Here is a 24,260-nt window from a genome sequence, read left to right as displayed (position 1 = left end):
ACCCCTCCGCCTGATGTTTGTCTTTGCTACATCCTTTCTTTTCATGTGTGTTTCTCTTTCTCTTCACGTGTGTGTGTGTGTGTGATCCCCAAAGTAATACATCTTATTGTTGTAGGCTCGAAATATACAAACAAATAGAACAAAAGAAATTAGGGATCTTTGGGGATCTGATCACAGAGAGACCCCCGCTCAGCACACCCCAGCCTCAGTCTCCCTGCTTGGCTACAAACCACTCCCAAAAGGCTCCTCCCCCAGCACCCAGCCCCCTGCCACCGGGCAGTTGGGAGCGCCTCCCAGCTCAGGAGCTCTGGGGCCCACGGGGCACACATTCATTCATGGGGCAGCATGCCCTGCCGGGTGCCTGCCTGAGCCAGGCTCAGGGCCGCCCATGGAAAAGCCAGGGACATACTGGACCCGCACCTTCTTTGTCTCCAGATGGGTTTTCTGTTTTCCTTTGTGACTCCCCGAAGGGTAAGAGGAGGCAAGAACTGAGGCAGGGCCTTGTCCCAGGGCCTACTCCAGTGGGCAGACGTGCCCAGGCTGTGTGCCCCCATCAGCCTCTTCCTGTGCTGGGGTGGGTAGCTTCCATGACATGCACTTGGGCGAGGCCAGCTGGGGAGGCGCCCCTGTGCCACACCCGCCATTCCATGGCCCAGCAATGCAGGCCCCTCTGCCCTTTCCCTTCTGAATCTCGGCGTTCTTGGCTGTCACGTGGGGTGTGGACCCCTTCATCTACAAGGTCCCTTTCAAGGCAGACGGTCCCTGGTGCCCCTCTCAATGGACAGAATGTCTCCTGGGGCACTCTCTGTCCAGGGGGCAAGCAGCCTTGCCGTACCTGGACTGGCGAGCTGGAGCAAAGGTGCGATGGAAGCCTTTCTCCAACCCCTTCTTGGGGGTGAAACAGGAGTGGGTGGGAGCAGCTTCCCAGGGGGTGCCCTGGGTTGAGCAGGGGCCTGTTCTGGGAGAGAATAGAATAACGGGGCCCTCTTCCCTCTTCCACCAGGCCCCCCCACATGGCATCAGTGGCCATCCAGAGCGCTGCCCACCCAGGGCTCTGCCCCACCCTGGGATGTGGACCGTGAGGGAGAGAGAGGATCTGAATCCCCGCTCTAGGGTCCCAGGTGGGCTGCTGGCTCGGCCCTGTCTCTCCTCCCCTAATTAAGAAGGCTGGGTTGAGGTCCCTGGGTGGGGCCTTACCTCCCCCCAGTCTTTCTCCCTCCTGCTAGCTCTTACCTGGCCATTCCTGGATGCCCCCCCTACCCTGCTCTCAGCTTCTTTATACCCTCGCCCCCCACCTGTCAGCTTCCTCCTCCCTCTGCTCACTTCCTGCCCCCTCCCTGTGGCAGTGGGCATGCCGCTGTCCCCCTCCCTTCAGTCCCCAGATGCCCTTGTCCCTTGTTTCCCCATTTCCCCTTTTGTCTGTCTCCCCTCTCAGTGCTAGCACCTCCCAGCCCAGTCCACTGAGTTGGGCCCCGGCCTCCCATGGAGCTTTGTCTGACCTGCAGGGTGGCTGGGGTGGGGGTGGGGGAGTGCCTGGTGGCCACCAACCGAAGACTGGGGGCAATCAGCAAAGGCCGGCCCACCTTCTCCCCAGACATCAACAGGATCTTTGTGACTTCCTAGAGACTGTAGTCTGCAAGCAGGAGGGGCCAGAGGGTGGTGAGTTCCTCTGCAGGGGGAGGGTCTGGATGGACTGCTGGTCTTTCCAGAAGCTTTTCTTTGTCCAGTGCCCCCACCCGATGCCTGGGCCTACACCCCCACCCCCCCACCGTGTTCTCCCCAGGTCACAGAGCTGGGGGAGGGGGGTCACAGACCCAGCCTCTCCCCTGCCATGGGGCAGCCCCTGGCAGCCTCTGGCCCTCAACCTAGTGAGGCCAACTGGGATGACCTCAGGTTGAGAGGAGCAGGAGGGCTGTGATGTCCTAGGCCTGGCCCTTCCTGCCCTTCTGGTGTGTCCCAGGAGCCAGGCTTTGCTCAGAAGTGTTCAAAGCCAGGCGGGCGGCTGGTCTGGAGGTTTGCACCGGGCAGCTTTGTGTGTGTGTGTGTGTGCGCGGCTTCCCCATATTCCTGTTTGCATGCGTGGGCATTAGCCATCTCATTGCACGTATGCAATCATGTGTGTGTGCGTGTGCTTGAGAGAGCGTGTGCACACAGATTGTCCTGTACCCGCGTGGATCCTGTGCTAGGAAGAGGTGGGGCTGTTGCTGGTGGAGGCCGTGTGTGTTTCCCTGCGGGCTGAGGAGGCTTCCTTCTGGGGGGCGGGGTGCCCTCTGGCCCCTCCCCTGGCTGCCTGCATTCATGCCTTAGGAATGCTGAAGCCCAGGGGACAACAGAGCCTCCATTGTCCATCTCCAGGCTTCCAGTGCCCCCTCTGCCCTTTAACCCTTTGGAACAGGGAGCCCCGAGGCAACCAGAGGGGCTCCGGCTGTGTCTGAGCTGTTTCCAGGAGGCCCCTTCTCGCTTGGGCCAGGTGTCCCGGGGCCAGCGTGGCTGTGCAGCTTGGGGTGGGCCTTGGGCCGGGCCCCTCCTGCCTCTCCCATTGGCTGGGCGCCTTTCCTCTCCCACAGGGCCTGCCGCCTTCTCTCCTTTGGGGTCCTGGAGCGGATATATGTCACCCCCTCTTGCCCGGTCCCCGAAGCCCCCAGCCCCCTCTGGTGCCAGGTTCATTTCTCAGGATGGGGGCTTGCGATCTTATTCTGAGCCCACTTTCCAGACCCAGAGGGAGGACTTAGAGGGGATGAGGGGGCCCCATTTTTAGGCCATGGGCATCAGTTTTCCCAACTGGTCACACACCCTGGGAACCTCCCTGCTGCCCAGGAAGGGAGTCCATGCTGCCCCTAAGCTGTATCTGGAGAGAGGGTCCCTCTAGGTAGCCAGGTCTTTGTGAGGGGGGCCCTGGAGCCTTTGGTTTACAGAAAGGGGTCAGAGCATCCCAAGGTTCTGCATGGCCAGGGAGAGAGGAGCCAGAAACCAAAAGCCGTCTGCCTTCTCTTGTGCAGAGTCCTGGGGGGGGGGGGGGCGGGGGAGGGGGTTGAGGTGTAGGGTGGTTTCTGCTTTGTGCTGAGATGGGATGTGGCTCGCCTTCTACTTCCGCATGGCCCGCTCCCAAGAGTTCCCTCCCGGTTGCCCACGTTTGCCTGCCATCTGCCTAGCAAATAGGCCCTTCCCCAGGGGGCAGGCCGGCTTGGAGCGCATCCCTGTCCAGGCCCCTGACCCTCTGCGAATGCAGGCAGGTGCATGCACAAGGATGCCTGAGATGCCCAGAGGCAAGCTGACCCCCCCGGAGTCGTCTTTGGGGGCCTCCACGCCATCTAGAACCCCATACATGGTGAGCATGGTGCTCCAGTTCTCTGAGCCTCAGTTTCCTCAGTGTATACAATGGAGATAATGATAGTACTGCTCTCCCAGGGTCATTTTCAGGATTCAATGAGTGATGCATGTAAGGGTATTTAGAGGCGTCCCTGGCTTGCGGGACGTGCTGGCCATAAATTCAGTTAATAAAATAGGAAAGGGGGAAATGTCTGACTGCCCTTGGGGAGATTCCCCCACCCCTTCCTTTCTCAGTGGAGACCATCCGCTCTCCCCTCTCTCCCACAAAGAGTTAACCTTTGCCCCACCCCTTCCTTACCGTGTAAGGAGAATGGTCCATTACAGGTGAGCTGGTGTTGCCTTGGAGACCGCAGCCTTGAAGGGGCTGAGGGCGTGCTCTCCCTGAGAGTGGGGCGAGGCTGGGAGCACCAAGGACTCAGCAGCTTCCTCTAAGACTTCCGGCCACCCCCACACCCCCACCCCCCGCCTCAGTACCTGTGGGGGCTCCCACTCAGGAGCCTCTTTTCTGTAGTATCTAAATTACCCATTAGGCTGCGGCAAGCTTTCCTCCCTTCTTCCCCCATCTTTGCCAGTGGAGCGAGCTGGCTCCATCTCCATGGAAACCCGCCAGCAATAGCCTGGTGGGGAGGGCGAGGAGGAGCCTTAAAGAAACACAGTGCCTGGGGTGGAGGTGACACCCACCCCACCCCATTTGTATACCCACCGACAGCCTGGAAGATTCCCCACCAGCCCTGCTGAGCAGACAGCCCAGGTGGAGGTGCCCCAAAGCGCCCCTTCAGGCCTACCAGATCATGGCCCTGGCACTGCCACTCTGAACTATCTTATATACCCAGGCTGAGCCCCCAGCCCTGCCCCCTGCTCGGAACAGACCGGCAGGGGCACCTTCCTGTGCAGGAGCATTTCTGTCCGATGGGAAGGGGCCGGGAGGAGGCCAGCCAGGAGGTTCCCAGGGTATATGCAAGGAGAAAAGCAGCCCTCCCAAATCTCAGCCTGGCTTCACAACCTCCTAAGTGTGCCCCCCCCACTGCCCCACCCTATCCCCATTTAGAGGATGGAAGCCAGAGGAGAGGACTGGCCTAAGGATTCAGGGTGTGGCTGGGGTGGGGCTCCTCCAGGGTCTCACTGAGGTACTCCCTGCTGGCTCTTGGAGCCTGCCACACCCTTTCTCCCTCCCCACCTGCCCTCACCTCTTGAGTTTGCTGGAGGCCTCAGGGAGGAGGGGTACTCAGCCCGCCCTGGTCTCTCCTCCCCCAGCGTGCGGGCATTCACTGTTGAGCTGGCCCATGGACACACAGGCACCCCCTCTGCCCTGGGGCGGCTCGCTGTGTGCAGCAGAAATCTTGGAGTGAGGTCCTCTGAGTGTTTGTCCCTCCTCCCTTGCGGGACTCCCCACCTGCTTCCTAAGGGTCTGCCAGCAGCATCTTGTTTCGTCTGTAACCGCCCCCCATCCTATGGCCACAAGTGGCCAGGGCCCTGCTGCTCTGTATCTGTTGCAGGCTTTGTCTCTGCCTTCTGTTGGTCTCTCCACCGTCCAGTCTGACCTCCGAGCCCAAGAAGCCCCATTCCTGTGATTCGGGTCCATCTCCTCTCCCTCCCTGGCCCTTTCCTGGCACACCCCTGTCTACAAGGATGTGGAAGAGGTGTCCCTGGGCTTGCACACACACACACACACACACTCAAACACAGACGCACATACACACCCCTCACTCATCTTGCTCTTTCAGCCATTTCTCATCAGTTGCTTTTTGCTTTTTGTCTCGTCCTTTGTGCTCCTCGCCCTTCTCCTCTCCCTTTCCCCGCTGCCCAGGTCTCTGTTTCTGGGCTTCTCCACATGGGTTACTGTGGTGGTCCAGCATCTGTCTTTGTCCCCCATTCCCTGCCCCCCCCCCCCACCCTCCCAGCCCTCCTGCTCTGTCTCTCCTGTTCCCTCCTGCCTCTTTCTCACCCTGTCTGTCACCCTTCAGTCTTCCCCAGCCTGCCCCCCCAGCGGCCTCCCCCCCCCGCTCCCCCCCCCCCCTCCGCCTTTGCAGACGCGGCCTTGGCTCCATCTGTACACCAGCTTGTGGAACACTCCCCCGCCTCCTTTGCCCCTGGAGGTGCTGATGGGGGGTGAGGGGCCTGCTGTGCTGACAACCTGAGCTGCTTGCTCTTAATTGCCTGAGGAATGGGGAGAGATCAGAGACCCAGCCGCAGCTGTCAGGAGCCTCCCCACCTTCTGGCTCCTGCCCGGGCTCTGAGGGCCTGGGAAGGTGGTGAGCTGGGTGGCAAAGACCAGGAGACTAAAAGAGTTTGAATATGAGACTGCGGGGTGTCAGGATGGGGCAGTAAGTGGAGCCCACAGGGATTGGGGCTATCCTGTATCCCCTGCATATACACCAGGGTACACATGCCAAACCTCATTCTGGGGACAAGCAGCCATCCTCTTTCCAGCAAAAGGGAGTGCTCCAGCCTCACAGGCCAGAAGGACGGCCTTGGAGATTCTTGCTTGTCTCCCTCCCCTCCCCCTCTGAAGACCAGAGCACTCAGAGCTCCCAAGGCAGCTGTTTGATCGCCTGCCCTCTGATCTGAGTCTCCTACTGCTTCCTACAGGCCTTGAAGCTGAGGCCAGGGTCGTGTGAGGCCCACTCAGCTTGCGTTGACTTGGTGGACCTCTTCCTTTCTGAGACCCAGCTTGGCTCTTGTCCTCGGGAAGTGACCAGGCCGTTGCCACTTCCTTACTCTCCTGGTCACTCTCTCGGCCATCAGCCTGTCCATGTTGACCCACCCGGGTGCTTCCTTCCCCACCTCCCCCTCCAGCTTTGGGTCTGGGAGTCTGAGAGCTCTAGGCTGGCAGCTATTCGCTACTGTCCATTTTGCCTGCTAGGTCCCAGGGCAGTCTGCTGAATTCACCACACTTCTCGGGTCACCTTCCACAAAACCAAGCTGTGGCTTCTGGCTGCCTCCTGATTGACTGAGTCTGGATGTCTTGGCATAGCATTCCAGGCCTCCACACCCACCGCTCTGGCCTTCTGGATGAGGCTGGTCCCCATTTTGATCAGGTCCTGGCTGGGAGAGAGCTTGCCTGGGATGGACTTGGTGAGCTCAGGCATGACATCCAAGCTCCATCCCCCAAGCTCTCAGTCACTTTTACTATTGTCTCTTTCTCACACCTCTTCCTGTTCAGGGGTCATAACTCTGTCTTCTTGGGAGTGTCTCTTCTCGTCATTGGCAGAGAAGCACCCTCCACTGGGCCCTTGGTCACTGGGGCTTCTTGCATGCAGAAGTGGCCTGTGCATATAGCTGGCAGACTTGGGCTTGGGGTGGACACATCTATCAGTTGAGCCCTGAAGACTCAGAAAAAAAATCCAGAAGGTGGGCCTGCCAGATACTCTAGATGTAAGAAATGCTGTCCCAGAGCTTTCCCTGAGCCCTGCTCTGAGCCTGGCTTGAAGCATCTGGAAGGGGGGAGGCCACAGTTGCCTCTGTTAACTGCCTAGGAGCCTGAGGGACAGCTGAGAGGTACTTTCCTCCTTGACTCCCTCCTGCCACTTCTTGAGGGCAGGCTTCCTTTCCCCTTCTTTCTTCTTTTTTCCCTCAACCTGTTCAATGAAATGCAGCCTTCTTGGTTCCCTTCCCTTCTTGCCCTGTTCCCACTTCCCTAGTCTCCCTGTCCCCTACAAGGTTTTTAGGCCTGAACAGCACCCAGGGATCAGTTGGTTCCAAAACCCCCAGCAATGAGACTGTGACAAGGGTTCTTCTCTACATATGTGTGCATGCATGCTGTGTGTGCACACAGAGATAGCAGACAGGAGTCATCCCCCAGAGACACAGATGCACAGGAGCACACGCCCATACTTCTGTGGGCCTGCAGTCATACACACACCCACTCATGAGTGCCTCCTGGTTCCAGAGAAGAGAGACATGTCCTCCTGTGTGTACGCACACAGTCACACAGCTACTGCACACCCACATCCACACTCATGCCCACAGGCACCTTCTTATGGGCCCTTGAGTCACACATCAGGAGGATGGGCACAGAGCAGCCTGTGGCATGCCCAAGGGAGCGGATGGGGCAACAAGTTGGTGGTGCCCAGAGAGGCAGCTGGTGGAGGAGGCACGGCCAGTAGGAAGGGAATGAAAGGCGAGCTGGAGGCCCAGCCTCTGCTGGTCTCGTCCAGGTTTTCTTCTCCAAAATGGGGGGGCAGGGGGAGGGAAGAGTGGAGGGGGCGGGGCCGGGGGCGGGGCCAGGAGCCCAGGCTCGCCCAGATGTTAGTCACTAACATCGTCTGTTCTCTCTCCTCCTTTACCTTGCCCTTCCCCTCCTTCCCTCTCGCAGTGCCCTCACCTGCCCTCACCCCCGGCTCCTTCCCTCAGCCACCCACCAGCCACCCTTCCCTCCGGCCGGAGCTTGAGCCAAGCCCGGCCGGCTTTGCCGCGCCGGTTCGGCGCCGCCGGGAAGATGGCCGTGGCGCTGCGGTACTTGTGGCCTCTCCTCCTCTGCAGCCCTTGCGTGCTCATCCAGATCCCCGAGGAATGTGAGTAATCGGAGGGCGCCGCGGCGCCTCCCTTCCCCGCCGCGCTGGGCTTTTCTTTATTTTCTGCCTCCTCACCTTCTCTGGGTTCCAGACCCCCTGCCCTTCACTTCCTGGGGGCCTGGAGTGCGCAAGAGGTACCCGGACTTTGGATCCCCCTGGAAAGGACAGGGTGGAAGACTTGGGCTGTCTCAGTACCACAGACAGGGACCAGAGACGCGGGAGGGTGGGTGCTGTTTCAGCACCACGGACAGCAGGCCTGGCTCCTGACCCGCCCCCTCCGGCCTCAGTGCCGGCCCCACCCCGCCAAGGATGGGGCAAGCATGAGAATGTCCTCAGCTAGCTAGACCAAGCCTCGCTCTGGCTTCTGACGGGTAATCCTATCTGGGGCCCTTGGTAGCCCTTTCCGTGAACTGAGACAGGAAAAGACCCCTTGCGAAGATCCAACAGCCTTCTGGATCCTTAAAATGTGATGTGTAGTTACTTAGTGGGGGGTTTCTGGGGAGGGTGGCTACAGGGCTGTGACTGAACGCGAGTGTTTGTGTATGATTTTGAGCTGGACAGACTGTGTAATTTGTCTGGATATATTTTTAGATATGTGTGGTGTGATACATTGACTAAGTGGGGATATTCCTGAGTGTGTGATTTTGATGTCCTGTATAGGTAAGTTTGTGAGTCACTCTAACCACTACTTACTGGTCACATTTGTGAAGCTCTGTAGGTATTTGATTGTTGACATTGGATTGTACTAGTGAGTCATACGGGCCTGTGAGTACCTGTCCGTGTGTGGACCGTATGTTACTATGATGGTATTTTCTCCTGAGTGTGAGCAGGAGATATAAACACACTACTATAAGCGGCTTTGGGGCTTGTGTGAGGGACAGTTGACATGGTAGCATTTGTATATCTTAAATCTGCTCCTTGTTCGCTCCAGTCCCTTCCCCCCTCACCTTTCCACCTTTGTCTCTGAGCCTGCACCTGTTGGAGGCCAGCATCACTGAGAGATGAGCTGTGCGCTGAGGCTGGGGGAGACTGTCCAAGCTAGGAATGGGTCAGGGGCTGAGGGAGGTGACCATGACCGGCCTCTGACACTGAGGGGTCCTGAGGGTTTGCAGGAGGTGGGGAGGGTCTGATGGGAAGAAAGGTTGGGGCTGTCTCCTTAGATATGCACATGGAGCTCTGTGCAGTCACACCCAAAACCCTACCCTAGCTGCAGAGGCACACGGACCAGCCACCTATATCCAGCCAGGCACAGAGACCCCCCCCAAGAGGACACACGGGGGCACACAGGCACACACAAGTGAGAGGTTGAGATACAAAGGAATACAGCCATCCGCACAAACACAGGAGCAGGTAGGCCACACAGAGTCGTACAGTAAACGCAGGCAGGCACTCACAGCCTTCTGAGATACTCTGGCCAGACACGTCCGTATAGAGGCACACGGGCGGATACTCACAATGTCACTGCAGCACTGCCTGGGGCATGCCCACATGTGCCCAGACTCATACTTTGGCACATTCCCACACATGTGCTCATCCGCTTCCCCCTTCATCTCCCCCCAGTGGTTTTCAGGCCTTAACCTGCTACACCTGTGTGCAGAGGGGCATCAGAGACCCACGGCAGGTCTAAGGGGGCCCTGGGCACCGGCTGGCACTTGTTATTGACCCTGATGCAACATGGCGAGCAGCCTGGTGCCTCCAGGTTGGGAGCTCTGCTCCAGCTCTCTCCCTCCCCGGCCGCTCCAGGCCCCTTTGTCTCCTTCCCCGCTTGCCCCATCCTGTGGTCCCTCTCACTGTCTCTGCCTCTTGGGCTTCCTTCACTGGCCTCTCCCCAGCGCAGAACCCTCTCTGCAGTGTCCCCAGGGAGCCCCGTCCTCTCTCCTGGGGCCCCCTACCCTGAGGTCTTCCACAGAAACAAAAGCTTTCAGAGGCAGCCTATTGCTGTCAGCCACCCCAGCCAGTGCTCTACTGAAGCCTGCTGGCACTGGGGGCAGAAGCCCCGGCGTCAGCTCCAGGGAACTCGGCAGCAGGCTGGGAGGAAGGAAGGGGAGAAATTGAGGCCTGGCATCAGGCCGGCAGGCCCTGGAAGCTCAGATTCAGCAGGGCCTTGGGGAGGATTTGGAAGGGAGGGGGCCGCTGGGCCCAGGTAATTGAAAACACTGAGCTGTGCTAATTGGATTAGGAGGGATATGAGCTCGAGCAGGGGAGTGTTCCCTGGCTGCTGTAGGCGGGCTGTCTGCCTCTCTGGCTTCCGAGGTGTCCTGGGTGGAGGGCGGGGAGTCAGTTCTGCAGGCCCTGCCAGGAGGAGGCAAGGATCTGGCCACAGCGCAGTCTTTGTTAAAGTCATGGATTTCTTTCTCCCTGCCCGCTAGAGCTGAGGCCTACTGGCCCTGGCCATTGCCCCACCCCAGGACTGGCGATCAGGCTGTGTCCTGGAGATCTTGACGTGCCATAGCTGTAGCGTGGTGTGTGTCCCCTTCTTACACCCTCTCCCAGCCCCCCCTCCCCCAGGGTTGTCTGTACTACTTTCGGCCCAAGCCATGGGGCGACTTGTCAGCCTTTCTCTCATTCTGTCCCTTGCTGCATGGATCTCTCAGATGAAGGACACCATGGTAAGTTGAGGGGAGGGTGGAAGTGTTTCCCAGGAGGCCCTGTATGCCTTGTGCATTATGCAGGCTGCAGCCTTTGCTGGTTCCTGGGTCCTGCGGCACCTGGTGGGGGGGGGGGGGCGGCTTTGTTCTGTCTTCAGCAGATGGTTTTTCTCCCTGGCTTTCCACCTGTCTCTGGTGGTCCACCCTTCCCTCTGGTCCTCCTCTCTCCCCGTGACGGGTTTGCCCTGGTTGGTGCCCCTGTCTCTCTTTTCTTTCTTGCACATGCTTTGTCTTTCTGTTTGGCTTCTTTTCTCTCTTCTGATTTCTTTCTCTGTGACTTTTGGTGCCATCTTCTCTCTGTTCTGGTCCCTTCCACCTTTGCCCAGCTGCTTTGGGCTCAACTTGCTCCTCCCCACCCCACAACCCCATGGCCATGCGGCCTGTCAGGCTCCAGACCTGGCTTCCGTCCCCACGGGACAAGGGTGAGGGCCAAAGTGCTCACCATGTCTGTCCCCCCTCCTGCCCCAGTGATGGAACCCCCCATCATCACGGAGCAATCTCCCCGGCGTGTGGTCGTCTTCCCCACAGATGACGTCAGCCTCAAGTGTGAGGCCAGCGGCAAACCCGAAGTGCAGTGAGTGACCGTCACCCTCTAAGCCCTGGAGCTGACCACTGACTTGACCCCCCAGCCCTCGTGGTCCCCAGGGCCTTCCCCCTCCTGGGCATTCCTCGCCAGCCAGGGTCATCGCCCTGGCCCAGCCCCTGGCCTGGCTGCCTGGCTTCAGGCCTCCTCTGAGCCTTTTTCTGCCCCGCAGGTTTCGCTGGACTCGGGATGGCATCCTCTTCAAACCCAGAGAGGAACTGGGCATGATTGTGAACCAGGCGCCCCATTCTGGCTCCTTCAGCATTACAGGCAACAGCAGCAACTTCGCCCAGAGCTTCCAGGGCACCTATCGCTGCTTTGCCAGCAACAAGCTGGGCACCGCCATGTCTCACGAGATCCAGCTCATGGCCGAGGGTGCGAGGCTCTGCGGGGACCAGGGAGGGTCTGGGGCATGTGAGCGGGTCCCCAAAACCGATCTGCCGAGCGCGTGTGAGGCTCCAACCTGAGAGCTGAGCTTTCTCAGCTGGTTGTTAAGAGTACCAAGGGACCGGGCACCCTACTGGCCTGCAGCCACCTCTTCCCTCCTCACCCTGTTCTTTTGCCATTTTTTCTGGTCAGCTCCGTCCCCCCTTCCCTCTCTTCTGTGCTTTTCCCTTCTTGGCCTTGGGGCTTGCTGCCTGAGGGGTGCCCTGGGAGGGCTTGTTGACTGAATGAGGGCAGGACTGAGCCTGTCTGAGCCTGGGCTTCAGTTTCTACCCCATCCATCCCTCAGTTGCTGTCTACTCTCCACTGCCCTCCAGTCATCTCCTCCCATGTCCCCTCCATCACTGTGTCTCCTCTCCCCTCCATTGTGCACCTCTCACCTGACCTCTCTGGCTTCCCTTCTTATCGCTGTCTGCCTCTGTCTTTATGTGTGTTGCCCTCTCCCTGGGGTTTTCCCCCCGCAGCATTGCATCCTCCTCCATGAGCTTTCTGCCTCCTGAGCTTGCACTCGTCTCCTCTCCTCTGCCCCTCCAGTTACCTTGGGAACCGTTGCCATGGTTTCTGTGTCAGGATGATGGAAGGGGCTATGACTCCAGCATCCTACCATGGCTCCCCTCCCCCCATCACTGCACCTCAGCCTTCTCCCACCCGCCCTCATCCCTTCCTCCTGGTGGGAGCTAAGAGTTGTAGTGAGTTAACCCTTCATGGCCATCTGGCCTCCAGCCCATCCTCTCATCTTCATGCTGCACTGGTCTCAGCCTTGAGCCCAGAGAGGATCCAGAGTCTCTGCCTCCCTCATGTCCTGGCTCGCCAACCTGTGCCCTCGGGTAGCCCTCCTCTTCTCCCCCTGCCCTGCCTTCACCAGAAAGAGACTGGAGAATCCACAGGGCCAGCCTCTCTGTCCCTTCCAGGTACCCCCAAGTGGCCAAAGGAGACAGTGAAACCTGTTGAGGTCGAGGAAGGGGAGTCGGTGATTCTCCCTTGCCACCCGCCCCCCAGTGCAGAGCCGCTCCGGATCTACTGGATGAACAGCAGTGGGTGCCCATGAGGGGCTGCCGCCAGGGGCAAGGGATGGGTCAGTGGGTGTATATTCCTGGGGGAGGGCTCCTGACCTCTGACCTCTGCCTCCTTCCTTCCTGCCCCTCCTGGCCCACAGAGATCTTGCACATCAAACAAGATGAGCGGGTGACTATGGGCCAGAATGGCAACCTCTACTTTGCCAACGTGCTCACCTCGGACAACCACTCAGACTACATCTGTCATGCCCACTTCCCTGGCACCCGAACCATCATTCAGAAGGAACCCATTGACCTCCGGGTCAAAGCCAGTGAGTCCCAAAGGCTCTGATACACTGCCCTACTCTTCTCCTACCCTCATGGCACATCCCATCAGTCTTCTTCAAAGACAGCGTGGCCCACACACCTTCCCCGGGTGGTGAGGGCAGAGATGGGGCCCTCTCTTTAAGAAGACGAGGATGGAGAAGGAAATGGCAACCCACTCCAGTATTCTTGCCTGGAAAAGTCCATGGACAGAGGAGCCTGGTCGGCTGCAGTCTATGGGGTTACATGACTGAGCATGTGTGCATGAGGATGGATGGAGATGGGTTGGTAGCAATAAACTGGTAGAACTAAAAAAAAAGAAAAAGAAGATGAAACTGGGGCTCGGAGGGCTTTTTGGGGTGTCCAGAGTCACCCAGCCTGGGAACTTAGTGGGTCGGGGGGGAAGAGTGCGCCATGTTGCCCGCCCTGTCTCCTCACAGCCAACAGCATGATGGACAGAAAACCACACCTGCTCTTCCCCACCAATTCCAGCAGCCACCTGGTGGCCCTGCAGGGGCAGCCCTTGGTGTTGGAGTGCATTGCAGAGGGCTTGTGAGTCTGGGTCCCCTGGGAGGGGGGCAGGGGTGGAGCCTCTGCTGTGGGGCGGGGCATGGGTGGAGCCTCTGCCGTGGGGCGGGGCTGAGCGGCCCGGTCCTCTCTCCCCTCTGCTGTCTCCCTTGGCCTCTGTGCTCGGTGGCCCCGGGCAGCCCCACGCCCACCATCAAGTGGCTGCGCCCAAGCGGCCCTATGCCAGCTGACCGGGTCACCTACCAGAACCACAACAAGACGCTGCAGTTGCTGAACGTGGGCGAGGAGGATGACGGCGAGTACCGCTGCCTGGCTGAGAACTCGCTGGGCAGTGACCGCCACGCCTACTATGTCACCGTGGAGGGTATGGTGCCACTGCCGGCATTCAGACAGCCAGAATGCCATGCCCATGGTCACAGGGGGTGAGGGTGGGCAGAGTCAGGGCTGGCCTGAGAGCTGGCCGCCCGCTGTGAGCTCAGATCGGTTCTCCCCTTCCTGGCAGCTGCACCATACTGGCTACACAAGCCCCAGAGCCATCTGTACGGGCCAGGGGAGACTGCCCGCCTGGACTGTCAAGTGCAGGGCAGGCCCCAACCGGAGGTCACCTGGAGAATCAATGGGATCCCTGTGGAGGGTAAGCAGGGCTTTGAGCAGGGACGGGGAGCGAGGCTGGGGGGCCCTGGGGATAGTAACTCACTGCCCCACCCTGGGCCCATGGCCCACCTGCCATCTGCTCAGAGCTGGGCAAGGACCAGAAGTACCGGATCCACCATGGAGCCCTGGTCCTGAGCAACCTGCAGCCCAGTGACACTATGGTGACCCAGTGTGAGGCCCGCAACCGCCACGGGCTCCTGCTGGCCAATGCCTACATCTATGTTGTGGGTGAGTGTCAGCCACCTTGCCTTATAGCCCCCTGGTCTGTCCTTGCAGCCCTGCCCCGGGCAAGGCCACCAGGCCGACTCAGCCACCAGCTGGTCTGTGTGCTGTGGCTGCCCTGCTCCTGTCTGGAGCCTTCCCCACGTCTCCCGCCCATCCTGCCAACAATGGGGCAGGGTCTTGCTGGTATTTCCAGACAAAAAAGCAGCCTCCGAGCGTGGTCCCCGAGCAGAGGCTCACCCTGGCCAAGATGCTTCTGTCCCCAAGCTTTGGGGAAGGTGGGCTTGGGGAGACCCAGAGAGCTTTCAGGAAGAGGCAGGCTGTCAGTGGGTTGGGGGGAGCCTCACATAATTGATAGGACATGGGAGACTGAGACAAGAGGCCGAGAGAGGCTCAGCCTGGCAGGGGCCACAGGGAAGCAAGGTGGGCAGGGCGCACGGGGGCCTGGTGGAGTCACTGTCAGCTTCCAGAGGCTGCCAGCTCTCCTGGGAGAAGCTGCCCTCGTGATCCCTGCGTCTGCCCGCTGACTGCATGTGGGCGCTCGCCCGAACTCAGGGCCCTGAGTTCGGCCCTGTCTCCCATGACTGCTCCTCGCTCAGAGCTGCCAGCCAAGATCCTGACCCCAGACAATGAGACATACATGGCAGTCCAGGGCAGCACCGCCTACCTTCTGTGCAAGGCCTTCGGAGCCCCTGTGCCCAGCGTCCAGTGGTGCGTGCCCTGACTCTGGTGGCAGGGGGTGGGGGGGCACCTGGAAGCCATCTTCCAGCCCAGGCAACCAAGGAGGGCCAGGGGTCCCAGCCCACTGGGGTCTGAGCAAGGCCCGCCTTGCTTGTGCCAGGCTGGACAGGGAAGGAAAGACAGTGCTGCAGGACGAGCGCTTCTTCCCCTACACCAACGGGACCCTGGGCATCCGAGACCTCCAGGCCAATGACACTGGGCACTACTTCTGCCAGGCTGCCAACGACCAAAGCAACGTGACCATTGTGGCTAACCTGCAGGTCAAAGGTCCGATGCCCCTCCCTGCTGCTGCTGATTGTGGCCAGCAGCCCCTCCCTGAGGGAGGGTCAGGGTCTCTGGGGGATCCTGGAGTGACCTTCCCCTTCTTGTCCTCATCCCCAGATGCCACTCGGATCATGCAGGGGCCCCGCAGCACAATAGAGAAGAGAGGCTCCCGAGTGATGTTCACGTGCCAGGCCTCCTTTGACCCCTCCCTGCAGCACAGCACCACCTGGCGCAGGGATGCTCTCGACCTGCAGGAGCTGGGGGACAGTGACAAGTGCGGGCCCAGCCCCAACCTGGGCTTGGTGGAGGGAGGGGGCGGGGTGGGGGATGCAGGATGCCCAGACCTCCTGGCCTCATACGTGGGGGTGGGGACATGACCCGCTGTTGAGCAGAAGAACCTGGCAGGAGAGGGAGGAGGAAGGAGTGGCATGCGGCAGGGAGTTGTGGGTCCCCTGGGGGGCTAGAAGAACAAGTGTGTCCCCACCCCCACCCCCCACCAGGTACTTCATAGAAGATGAGCGCCTGGTCATCCACAGCCTGGACTACAGTGACCAGGGCAACTACAGCTGTGTGGCCAGCACCAAGCTGGACATGGTGGAGAGCCAGGCAGAGCTGCTGGTGGTGGGTGAGTCCCCAGAGGGTATCCACCTCGTGGCGCAGAGGCGAGGGAGATGGAAGAGCCCAGGCAGCTGTCGCAGGGGGAGCGGGCCAGCTGGGTCGCAAGTGGGCCCGAGATCCAGCTCCTGTGTCCCCCAGGGAGCCCTGGACCCGTACCCCAGCTGGAGCTGTCTGATCGCCACCTGCTGAAGCAGAGCCAGGTGCGCCTGTCTTGGAGCCCGGCTGATGACCACAATGCCCCCATTGAAAGTAAGAAGACAGCAGCATGGCACTCCATTCGCCCTCCCTTCTGGTTCCTTGTCCCTTCCTCCAAGAGAGCCAGACTTTGCATGCCCCCCTCCCCCACTCGCCACCCACCAATGACTCCACTGCTCGTTCACTTCTTGGCAGAGTATGACATTGAATTTGAGGACAAGGAGATGGCTCCCGAGAAGTGGTACAGCCTGGGCAAGGTGCCCGGGAACCAGACCTCCACCACCCTCAAGCTGTCGCCTTATGTCCACTATACCTTTCGAGTCACTGCCATCAACAAATACGGCCCTGGGGAGCCCAGCCCGGACTCTGAGACTGTGGTCACGCCGGAGGCAGGTGAGCACCAGGGAAAGTCAGGAAAAGGGATGGTGCCCAAGCTCCCTTGCTGCCAGGGGTTCCCCTGGGGCGGCGACTGCCTCCTGACATCCAGGGTCATAATAGGTCATTTCTTTCTTGGTCTTCGCCCTTTGTGGCCTTGGTGGGCGCCCACAGCATTGATGTGTCCATATTACTTTGCAGCCCCGGAGAAGAATCCTGTGGACGTGAAGGGGGAAGGAAACGAGACCAACAACATGATCATCACTTGGAAGGTGAGGGCCCTGGGCCGAGCGCACCCCTGGACCTCAGATCAGGACTCGGGTTTGCGACTCCCCCAAAAAACTGGCTGTCCTAAGGACCAGGGACCTTGACTACCCAACTTCTTTTCCGTTCTCCCCCTCCAGCCGCTGCGGTGGATGGACTGGAATGCCCCCCAGGTTCAGTATCGAGTGCAGTGGCGCCCCCAGAAGATGCAGGGGGCCTGGCAGGAACAGATCGTCAGTGACCCCTTCCTGGTGGTGTCCAATACATCTACCTTTGTGCCATATGAGATCAAAGTCCAGACCGTCAACAGCCAGGGCAAGGGCCCCGAGCCTCAGATCACCATCGGCTACTCTGGAGAGGACTGTGAGTATCGGGCTGGCCCCGCCCATACCCGGGGGGTCGGGTGGAGCCCACGTATGCCTCCCTGGCCCACTCTCTGCCCCCCACTCAGGGATCCAGCCTGGTGCCAGCTCCTGCCTCTTAATATAGTACATTCCCTAAGAGTAAGGCTATTTGCTTATGTAACCAAAGAGCTGTCTTGCAAATCCAGAAAGGCACTGACCATCCATAAGTTGGCATCTATAACTTAACTGTCTGTTTGATGGCAGCCAATACCCGCAGTGTGGGGCCCAGGACTGTCTTTCCCGCAGTCCGTGGTCCAAGTCAGGATCTCCCGCATGGCGTCCACTTATCCTGCTTCTTCCCTTGCCTTGAATCTAGAACATAACCAAATGTTCAGTTTTATATGCAGTCAAGATCTTTTCTAGTTCTTATGTCACGTAGTTACTATTTTCTCTCTCTTCGTGGAGAGACCCTGAGACCATGCAAATGCCCTTGCTCCTTAATCTGCCCACCTGTTACATCACATCCAAATCCATCTTCCTGCTCTGGGTGGGCAGAGTCCTGGGCTGGCCTCATCCATGTCACCGGCCCTTTGCAGACCCCCAGGCAATCCCTCTGCTGGAACCCGTCAAGGCCCTCAATTCAAGCACTGTGCTGGTCAGGTGGCAGTCTGTGGACCCAGCCCAGGTCAAAGGCCACCTCCGGGGATACAATGTAAGAGTCCATCACGTGGGGGCTGGGGAGATCCCTGGGGTGACGGGTGGGGCAACCAGGAGTGACAGGACTGGGGCTGGATTTCTGCCAGCTGCTCCCTTGGGAGGGCTGTGGGGAACACGCGCCCCCCCCCCACTCCACCCCACCCCAACCCAGGTCACTGCCAGACGCTTTCTGTCCTTCTGGGGTCTCCTGTCCACCTGCAGGTGACATACTGGTGGGAAGGCAGTCAGAGGAGGCACAGCAAGAGGCACGTCCACAAAGGCTATGTGGTGGTGCCCGCCAATGCCACCAGCGCCATCCTGGGAGGCCTGCAGCCCTACAGCTCCTACCGGGTGGAGGTTCAGGCCTTTAATGGGAGGGGACTGGGGCCCGCCAGTGGGATGACCTTCAACACCCCTGAGGGAGGTGAGCTCTGTGCCCTGCACCCCTGCCTCCACACCCCCCGGCCCTTCCCACCTGGGGTGACTGGGGCGAGCACTTGCCACTGGTCTCTGTGCCCCGCAGTGCCTGGACACCCTGAGGCGTTGCACCTGGAGTGCCAGTCGAATACCAGCCTGCTGCTGCACTGGCAGCCTCCACTCAGCCATAACGGTGTGCTCACGGGCTACGTGCTCTCCTACCAACCTCGTACGTGTATCGTGGACCCGGCCGGGGGGTGGAGGGGGGAGCCTGGGAGTGGGCCGCACCGGGGACCGAAGCCCACCGCTCACCTGTCCTCACAGTGAATGACGGGAGCAAGGAGCAGTTGTCCTTTGACCTCCCAGACCCTGAGCTGCGGACACACAACCTGACCAACCTCAGCCCCCGCCTGCGGTACCGATTCCAGCTGCAGGCCACCACGAGGGAGGGCCCAGGGGAGGCTATCATACGGGAAGGAGGCACCATGGCCTTGTCCGGTGAGCTGGCGTGGGCTCTGAGCAGGCGGCGAGGGCAGGCTAGAGGAGGGCCTCCAGGTCCCATGACCCTTCTTCTCTCCATCACCAGGGATGCCGGACTTTGGCAACATCTCCGCCATGGCTGGCGAGAATTACAGCGTGGTCTCCTGGGTCCCCAAAGAGGGCCAGTGCAACTTCGGGTTCCAGATCTGGTTCAAAGCCCTGGGGGGTGAGCCTCAAAAGGGGGTTTAGGGCCCAGAGAGGCTGGGGCTGGCATGGACCCAGGGTGCTGCCAGGCCCTCCCTGCTCAGTCGGATTGCCCTCGCCCCCTACAGACGAGAAGCTGGTGACTCGTCTCCCGCCGCAGTACGTCAGCTACAATCAGAGCTCCTACACACAGTGGGACCTGCAGCCTGACACCGACTATGAGATCCAGCTGCTCAAGGAGCAGGTGCTCCTGCACCAGATGGCAGTGAAGACCAACGGCACCGGTGCGAGGGCCGCGGGCAGGCCTAGTCAGCTTCCCTCCATCCCTGGGCTGCCCATGGCCCTGCCAGAACCTCTGTGCCCCTAGGCCTGTAATGGAGAAAAGTCCAGGTCCCTGAAAAGAGCCCTTTTTTTTCATATCCTCCACTGGTCCTGTTGCCAGGGAAGCCATTTCTACTGAAGGTCTTCCTCCCTGTTCCCCCAGAGGGACCCTGACTTTCCCCTCCCCCATCAGCTCGCCCCTCTCCCGGGCTGTCTGAAGTCCTTGGACGTCCTCAGCTGCTCCTGTGCAGTCCCTGGTGTGGGGGGGTCCCTGGTGTGAGGGATCTCTGGAATGGGGGTTCATGACGTGGGGTGTCCCTGGCATGGGGGGTTGGCAGGGTTGGGGGTTGGCAGCGGATGGAGCCAGAGGCTCGGAGGGAGGTCCTTGCCCAAGGCTGGAGACTGACAGGGTGAGCTCGGGTCCTGTGACTGCAGTGCCCCTGGGGGCCCCCGCATTCAACCCTGGACTTGGCTTCAGTCTCCTGCCCCCTCTCCCCTCCCCAGGCCGAGTGAGGCTGCCTCCCGCTGGCTTTGCCACCGAGGGCTGGTTCATTGGCTTCATCAGTGCCATCGTTGTCCTGCTTCTCGTCTTACTCATCCTGTGCTTCATTAAGCGCAGCAAGGGTGGCAAGTACTCGGGTACATCCTGGCCATGGCCCCCCCCCCTTGGTCCCTGAGCCCGGGCAGGACAACATGGGCACACTGCGGGTGGCGGGCAGGTAGCCCAAGGGGAGCTGTCGACGTTGAGTGTGTGAAGGACCGGGCCCATGTGCCTGGGGCCAGGCTGGGTGATGGGGCGGGGTGAGCAGCTGGGCCCGCTCTGTGTCTGCAGTGAAGGACAAGGAGGACACCCAGGTGGACTCAGAGGCCCGGCCCATGAAGGATGAAACCTTCGGCGAGTACAGGTGAGCTGGGGGTGGAGCCCATGTCCCCGGGCCGCCCAGCTGTGCACTTTGCGTGCGTGACTTCATCTCTCTGTCTCTCCTTTGTGCTGCGGGGGTGATGGCAGGTCCCTGGAGAGGTAAGGCTGAGCTGTCATGAGTTGGGGGCAGGGACCCTCCTGTGGGTGCTTTGTGCCAGGCCTGTGCACTCCCCATGCCTCCTGATCCTATAGTTCCCTGGTTCAGGGACCAGCCAACAATGCTGATACTCAGCTCCCAAGCTTCCCTGTCCCTGTCTCCGGGGATGGGCTGGACTGGCACCCCTCCTCAGCCCGTCCAGAGATGGGAGCCCCCACACCCCCACGGTGCAGGCATGTAAGCTGCATGTGTCCAGAGTGAGGGCCTTGTCCCCAGTGTGCTCAGAACACACAGAAGTGGGGCAAACCTGGGCCTCCCATCTCAGGCCAGCGGCTGCCTGCTCCTGCTGGCTACCGTTGGGCCACCTCCCATGGTCCCCGCCCTCCCCTTGCAGTGACAACGAGGAGAAGGCCTTTGGTAGCAGCCAGCCATCACTCAATGGAGACATCAAACCCCTGGGCAGCGATGACAGCCTGGCGGACTACGGAGGCAGCGTGGACGTCCAGTTCAATGAGGATGGCTCCTTCATCGGCCAGTACAGTGGCAAGAAGGAGAAGGAGGCGGCAGGGGGCAATGACAGCTCCGGGGCCACATCCCCCGTCAACCCCATCGGGACCCTGGAGTAGCAGGGTCCGGCCAGGCCAGGCAGAGCACCGCCCAGGGCCAGACCACGGGGCTATCAGAGATCACCATGATGGCCCAGCCTGAGGCCTGTGCTGGGTCCCTGACCCTGAGACTGAGGCCCGTCCTTCTCTCCAGTGAGTTTGGGGGCCAAGAAGGGGATCTTGCTGCCTCAACGCCCCCTTCTGACTCCCCAGTCCCCACTTGATTGCCAAAACCCAGCTGCTCCGCTTCTTGGGCACACACTGCTTTTTCACTCCAACCTGGGGGCCACTCACACGCCAGGAGCCTTCAGGTGCTGCCTCGCCGGCCTTTGGGCAGGGCGAAGCTGTAGTCGGGGCGAGGAGGCAGGCATGGCTGTGGAGGGGGTCTCCCAAGGACCAGGGTTGGCACCTTCAGCCCCTGCCACTCGTTGGCCAGTCGGACTGGGACAGGGGACCGAAGTCGGTGTCCCCGCTGTCTCCCCCATCTTCTCGGCCATCTCTGCTCCAGCTGGGATGGGAACTGAACAAGCTGGCCATGGGTACGGAGGGGGCCATCTGAACAGACCAGAGTCCTCCCCCACTGCCTGTGTCAACTTGGCTCACCCAACCCTGCAGCTGGCTTTCAGGAGTTCCAGACACATGCTGCCTTTGGTGCCCACCATACAACATCCAAGTGGGCTCCGCTGTCCCTGCCCAGGCCCACCTCCTTCCCCGGCCCCAGGACCCCTTAGCAACCCACCCCCCGAACCCCAGTCTGAACTTGTTCAGCCCCTTGCTCAGCGATCCCCCCAGCCCCCCGCCTTGGAAATGTAAATATACCGCGACTTTGCAAGTTTGTGCCCTCGCCCTTTCCCCATATGCCACTAGTGTGTAGGCAGATGTCTGAGTCTGTAGGTGGTTTCTAGGTTTTCTAGCAATTAGCTTTGATGATCCCATCCCAGGAAAAAAGAAAAATAGACAAAAAAAGGAAAGATCAGTTTTCCCAGCAGCCACCACCACCCTGAATGCCTTTGCTTGGTCTGTCGATGAGCCCTTTACAAAAAACAAAAGTATATATATATATGTACATAAATATCAGAATTATAAAAGGCAAATAAAAACCTGGAAACAAAGAGGCGCTCTTGTCATTTTACCCAGCACTGGGTCCCACACTGCGGTTCCACCTGGCCTGTTCCCCTTACCCTGCTTGCCCCCCAGGGGCAATCTGGGCTCTCAGCCACAGTTGGGCACCTTGTTCCTGCAGCTTTAGGCTCCAGGGGTAGAGCACCCTGGGCTGCCTGGCCCTCTCAGGCAGTAAACCGCCCCCCTCAAATGAATGACAAACCTCAAATAGACCCACTGGGACAAACGGCCAGCCAGTCCTGCGGATCTGTGTTGGTTTGCCCAACTCCCATATTCAGCGGAGGTCTTGGTGTCTGTCCTCTTTAGCTGAGTCACTACAAAACACCAGTAGAAGGCATCTTTGCCCCCGTTCTCACCATCAAATCTTCCCCCTCCACCCCAGCCCCAGCCCCAGCCCAGAACCCTCAGTGAGGTGAGCTGAAATCGGAGGTCACCCTCTCCACCTAGGTACCAGGTCCCACCCCACTGTGACTCATCAAGGATTGTTCTGCTGTATCTTCCTTGTCTTTTCTGTATCTCTCATTTTTGGCTCCTATTGATTAGTTCCGGGGGCAAACATGCAGTAACCACCTTTCATCCCTAAAAACACCAGCTAGCAATACCACACTCCTCTGCGGCTCTTGCCCTGCTATTCTGCTCCTATTGATGGATCACCCCTCAAGACTTGTCTACCCTAATCATCCCCTCTTAAATCTCCACCTAAAACAGCATCTGCTTCTTGGTCCCAGAACATGACTTCTTGTTCTTCCATAACAATAGAATGTCTTCACTCAGCTGAAGATGCATTTCCCAGACTCCTTTGCACCTAGGTGGGGCCACTGGGACGGAAGCGCAGGGCTGTGCCCTGAAAGAAGCAAAGTGTGTCTTTCCCTGCCTGGCTCCATCTCCTGGCCAGCCTGGGAGAGTGGAAGTTGGCTGTTGATAATGACAGAGCAGCAACATAGAAAGCCCAGGGTCCTGATGAGATGCAGCTGCCATGTCAACCCTGGGCTGCCTTTCTGGAAGGTTAAAAAAAAAAATTACAGACTTTGTTTTCTAGAACAAGTTTAGGTTTACAGAAACATTGAGTGGCAAGTAGAGAATTTCAGTGTAGTTTTCAGTTCCTCACCAGTTTCCCTCTTTATTCCCCTCTTCCATCTCTTACAACTGATGATCCAATAGTGACTTGTTATCATTAACTGAAGTCCACAGCTGCCATTAGCATTCACTTTTGGTGGTGTGTGTTCTGTGGATTTGGACAAATGTACAGTATCATACAGAGTAATTTCACTGCCCTAACATCCCCCCAAAATGTTGTCACTGGGACTTAGCATGCATGACATAAAATGCTCACTTGAAGTTGACACTTTTGAATCCACCACTCACAACACTGGCAACACAGAAAGCCCTATATGCCCCTACCCACTACTTGTTCCAGACACAGCCCCGCTTATGGCATCTTCCGTCCCATGCCCTGCTGGGGAATGGTGCAGACGTACCACAGTTTACACATCTATGTGCCTATTGGTGGACAAAGGGTTGTTTCCAAGCTCTGGCTGTTCCAGGTAAAGTGGATCTATGCAGTCCTTTCTTGGAGGCGCATGCCCCAGGACGAGTGTGACTAGGCCAGGTATTAAGCTCTTGTCTCTTGAGTGCCAACCGACTTTGCTCTCCTCTGCGTCTTGACGCTAGAGTGGAGACTGCAAATCCCATTCCTGCTTGGCTAGCTGGCCCCATCCTAAGCTCTGCTCTCAGAGGCTGTTAGAGGGAGACTGTGAGGCCCGAGGAGGAAGAAAGGGTGTGCTTTCATGGAAGCATCACCCTCACAAGTCCTTCTTCACCCCTCCTCTGGCCTTGAAGACAAGAGGGACTGTGCTTTGTTGCATCCCCAAACCGAGGCACCAATGCCAGGTGACAAATGCCCCTCTTCTTGGGGCCCCCCTTGGGGCTCTTTTCTGAGCTTGGAGACCTCAGCATTGGCTAGGCTCTGCCCCTACCTGGACACTGAGTGTCACCTCTCAGGGCTCCCATCAATGTGGCTAAGTTTGAGGAGTTGCAATCCTGCTTTTCGTTCCAGCCTTAGGGGCTATATGAGTTTGTGGGGGTGGCTGTGACCAAGGACTACAAGCTGAGGGGCTTCAACAGCAGAAATGTGTTGTCCCCCAGCTATGGAGGCTGGATGTGCAGGATCGAGGAGTTGGCAAGGCCATATTCCTTCTGTGGCTCAACTGGTAAAGAATCCACCTGCAATGCAGGAGACCTGGGTTCGATCCCTAGGTTGGGAAGATCCCCTGGAGAAGGGAAAGGCTACCCATTCCAGTATTCTGGCCTGGAGAATTCCATGGACTGTATAGTCCATGGGGTCGCAAAGAGT

The 24,260-nt window shown here is 59.2% G+C and overlaps 1 protein-coding gene across 1 annotated transcript; it reads left to right on the top strand.

The window, feature by feature from the left end:
- The first annotated feature begins 3,223 nt into the window (after positions 1-3,223).
- On the top strand, positions 3,224-20,806 carry L1CAM (L1 cell adhesion molecule). The gene is made up of 29 exons (XM_052662992.1): positions 3,224-3,328; positions 7,646-7,844; positions 10,439-10,453; positions 10,961-11,066; positions 11,248-11,450; positions 12,431-12,553; positions 12,676-12,846; positions 13,279-13,390; positions 13,546-13,730; positions 13,869-14,000; positions 14,105-14,248; positions 14,842-14,953; positions 15,084-15,250; positions 15,365-15,521; positions 15,748-15,872; positions 16,004-16,114; positions 16,256-16,453; positions 16,637-16,707; positions 16,840-17,062; positions 17,640-17,755; positions 17,962-18,163; positions 18,263-18,385; positions 18,481-18,654; positions 18,743-18,862; positions 18,969-19,124; positions 19,666-19,800; positions 19,994-20,066; positions 20,171-20,182; positions 20,575-20,806. The coding sequence occupies exons 1-29, from the start codon at positions 3,224-3,226 to the stop codon at positions 20,804-20,806; spliced, it is 4,002 nt and encodes a 1,333-aa protein (XP_052518952.1).
- Positions 20,807-24,260: the final 3,454 nt, after the last annotated feature.

Source organism: Budorcas taxicolor, chromosome X (genome assembly GCF_023091745.1).
Source record: "Budorcas taxicolor isolate Tak-1 chromosome X, Takin1.1, whole genome shotgun sequence".
NCBI lineage: Eukaryota > Metazoa > Chordata > Mammalia > Artiodactyla > Bovidae > Budorcas > Budorcas taxicolor.
Note: the sequence above shows the minus strand (reverse complement) of the source record. Positions and strands in the feature narration are given on the sequence as shown.

What these genes read in the sequence shown, in the direction of transcription:
- L1CAM (XM_052662992.1), top strand. Translation starts at nt 3,224, where the DNA reads ATGCAGGCAGGTGCATGCACAAGGATGCCTGAGATGCCCAGAGGCAAG. An exon ending in CCACAATGCCCCCATTGAAA is followed by an intron (nt 16,115 to 16,255) that starts GTAAGAAGACAG and finishes ACTTCTTGGCAG; the next exon opens with AGTATGACATTGAATTTGAG. An exon ending in GCCACCTCCGGGGATACAAT is followed by an intron (nt 17,756 to 17,961) that starts GTAAGAGTCCAT and finishes GTCCACCTGCAG; the next exon opens with GTGACATACTGGTGGGAAGG.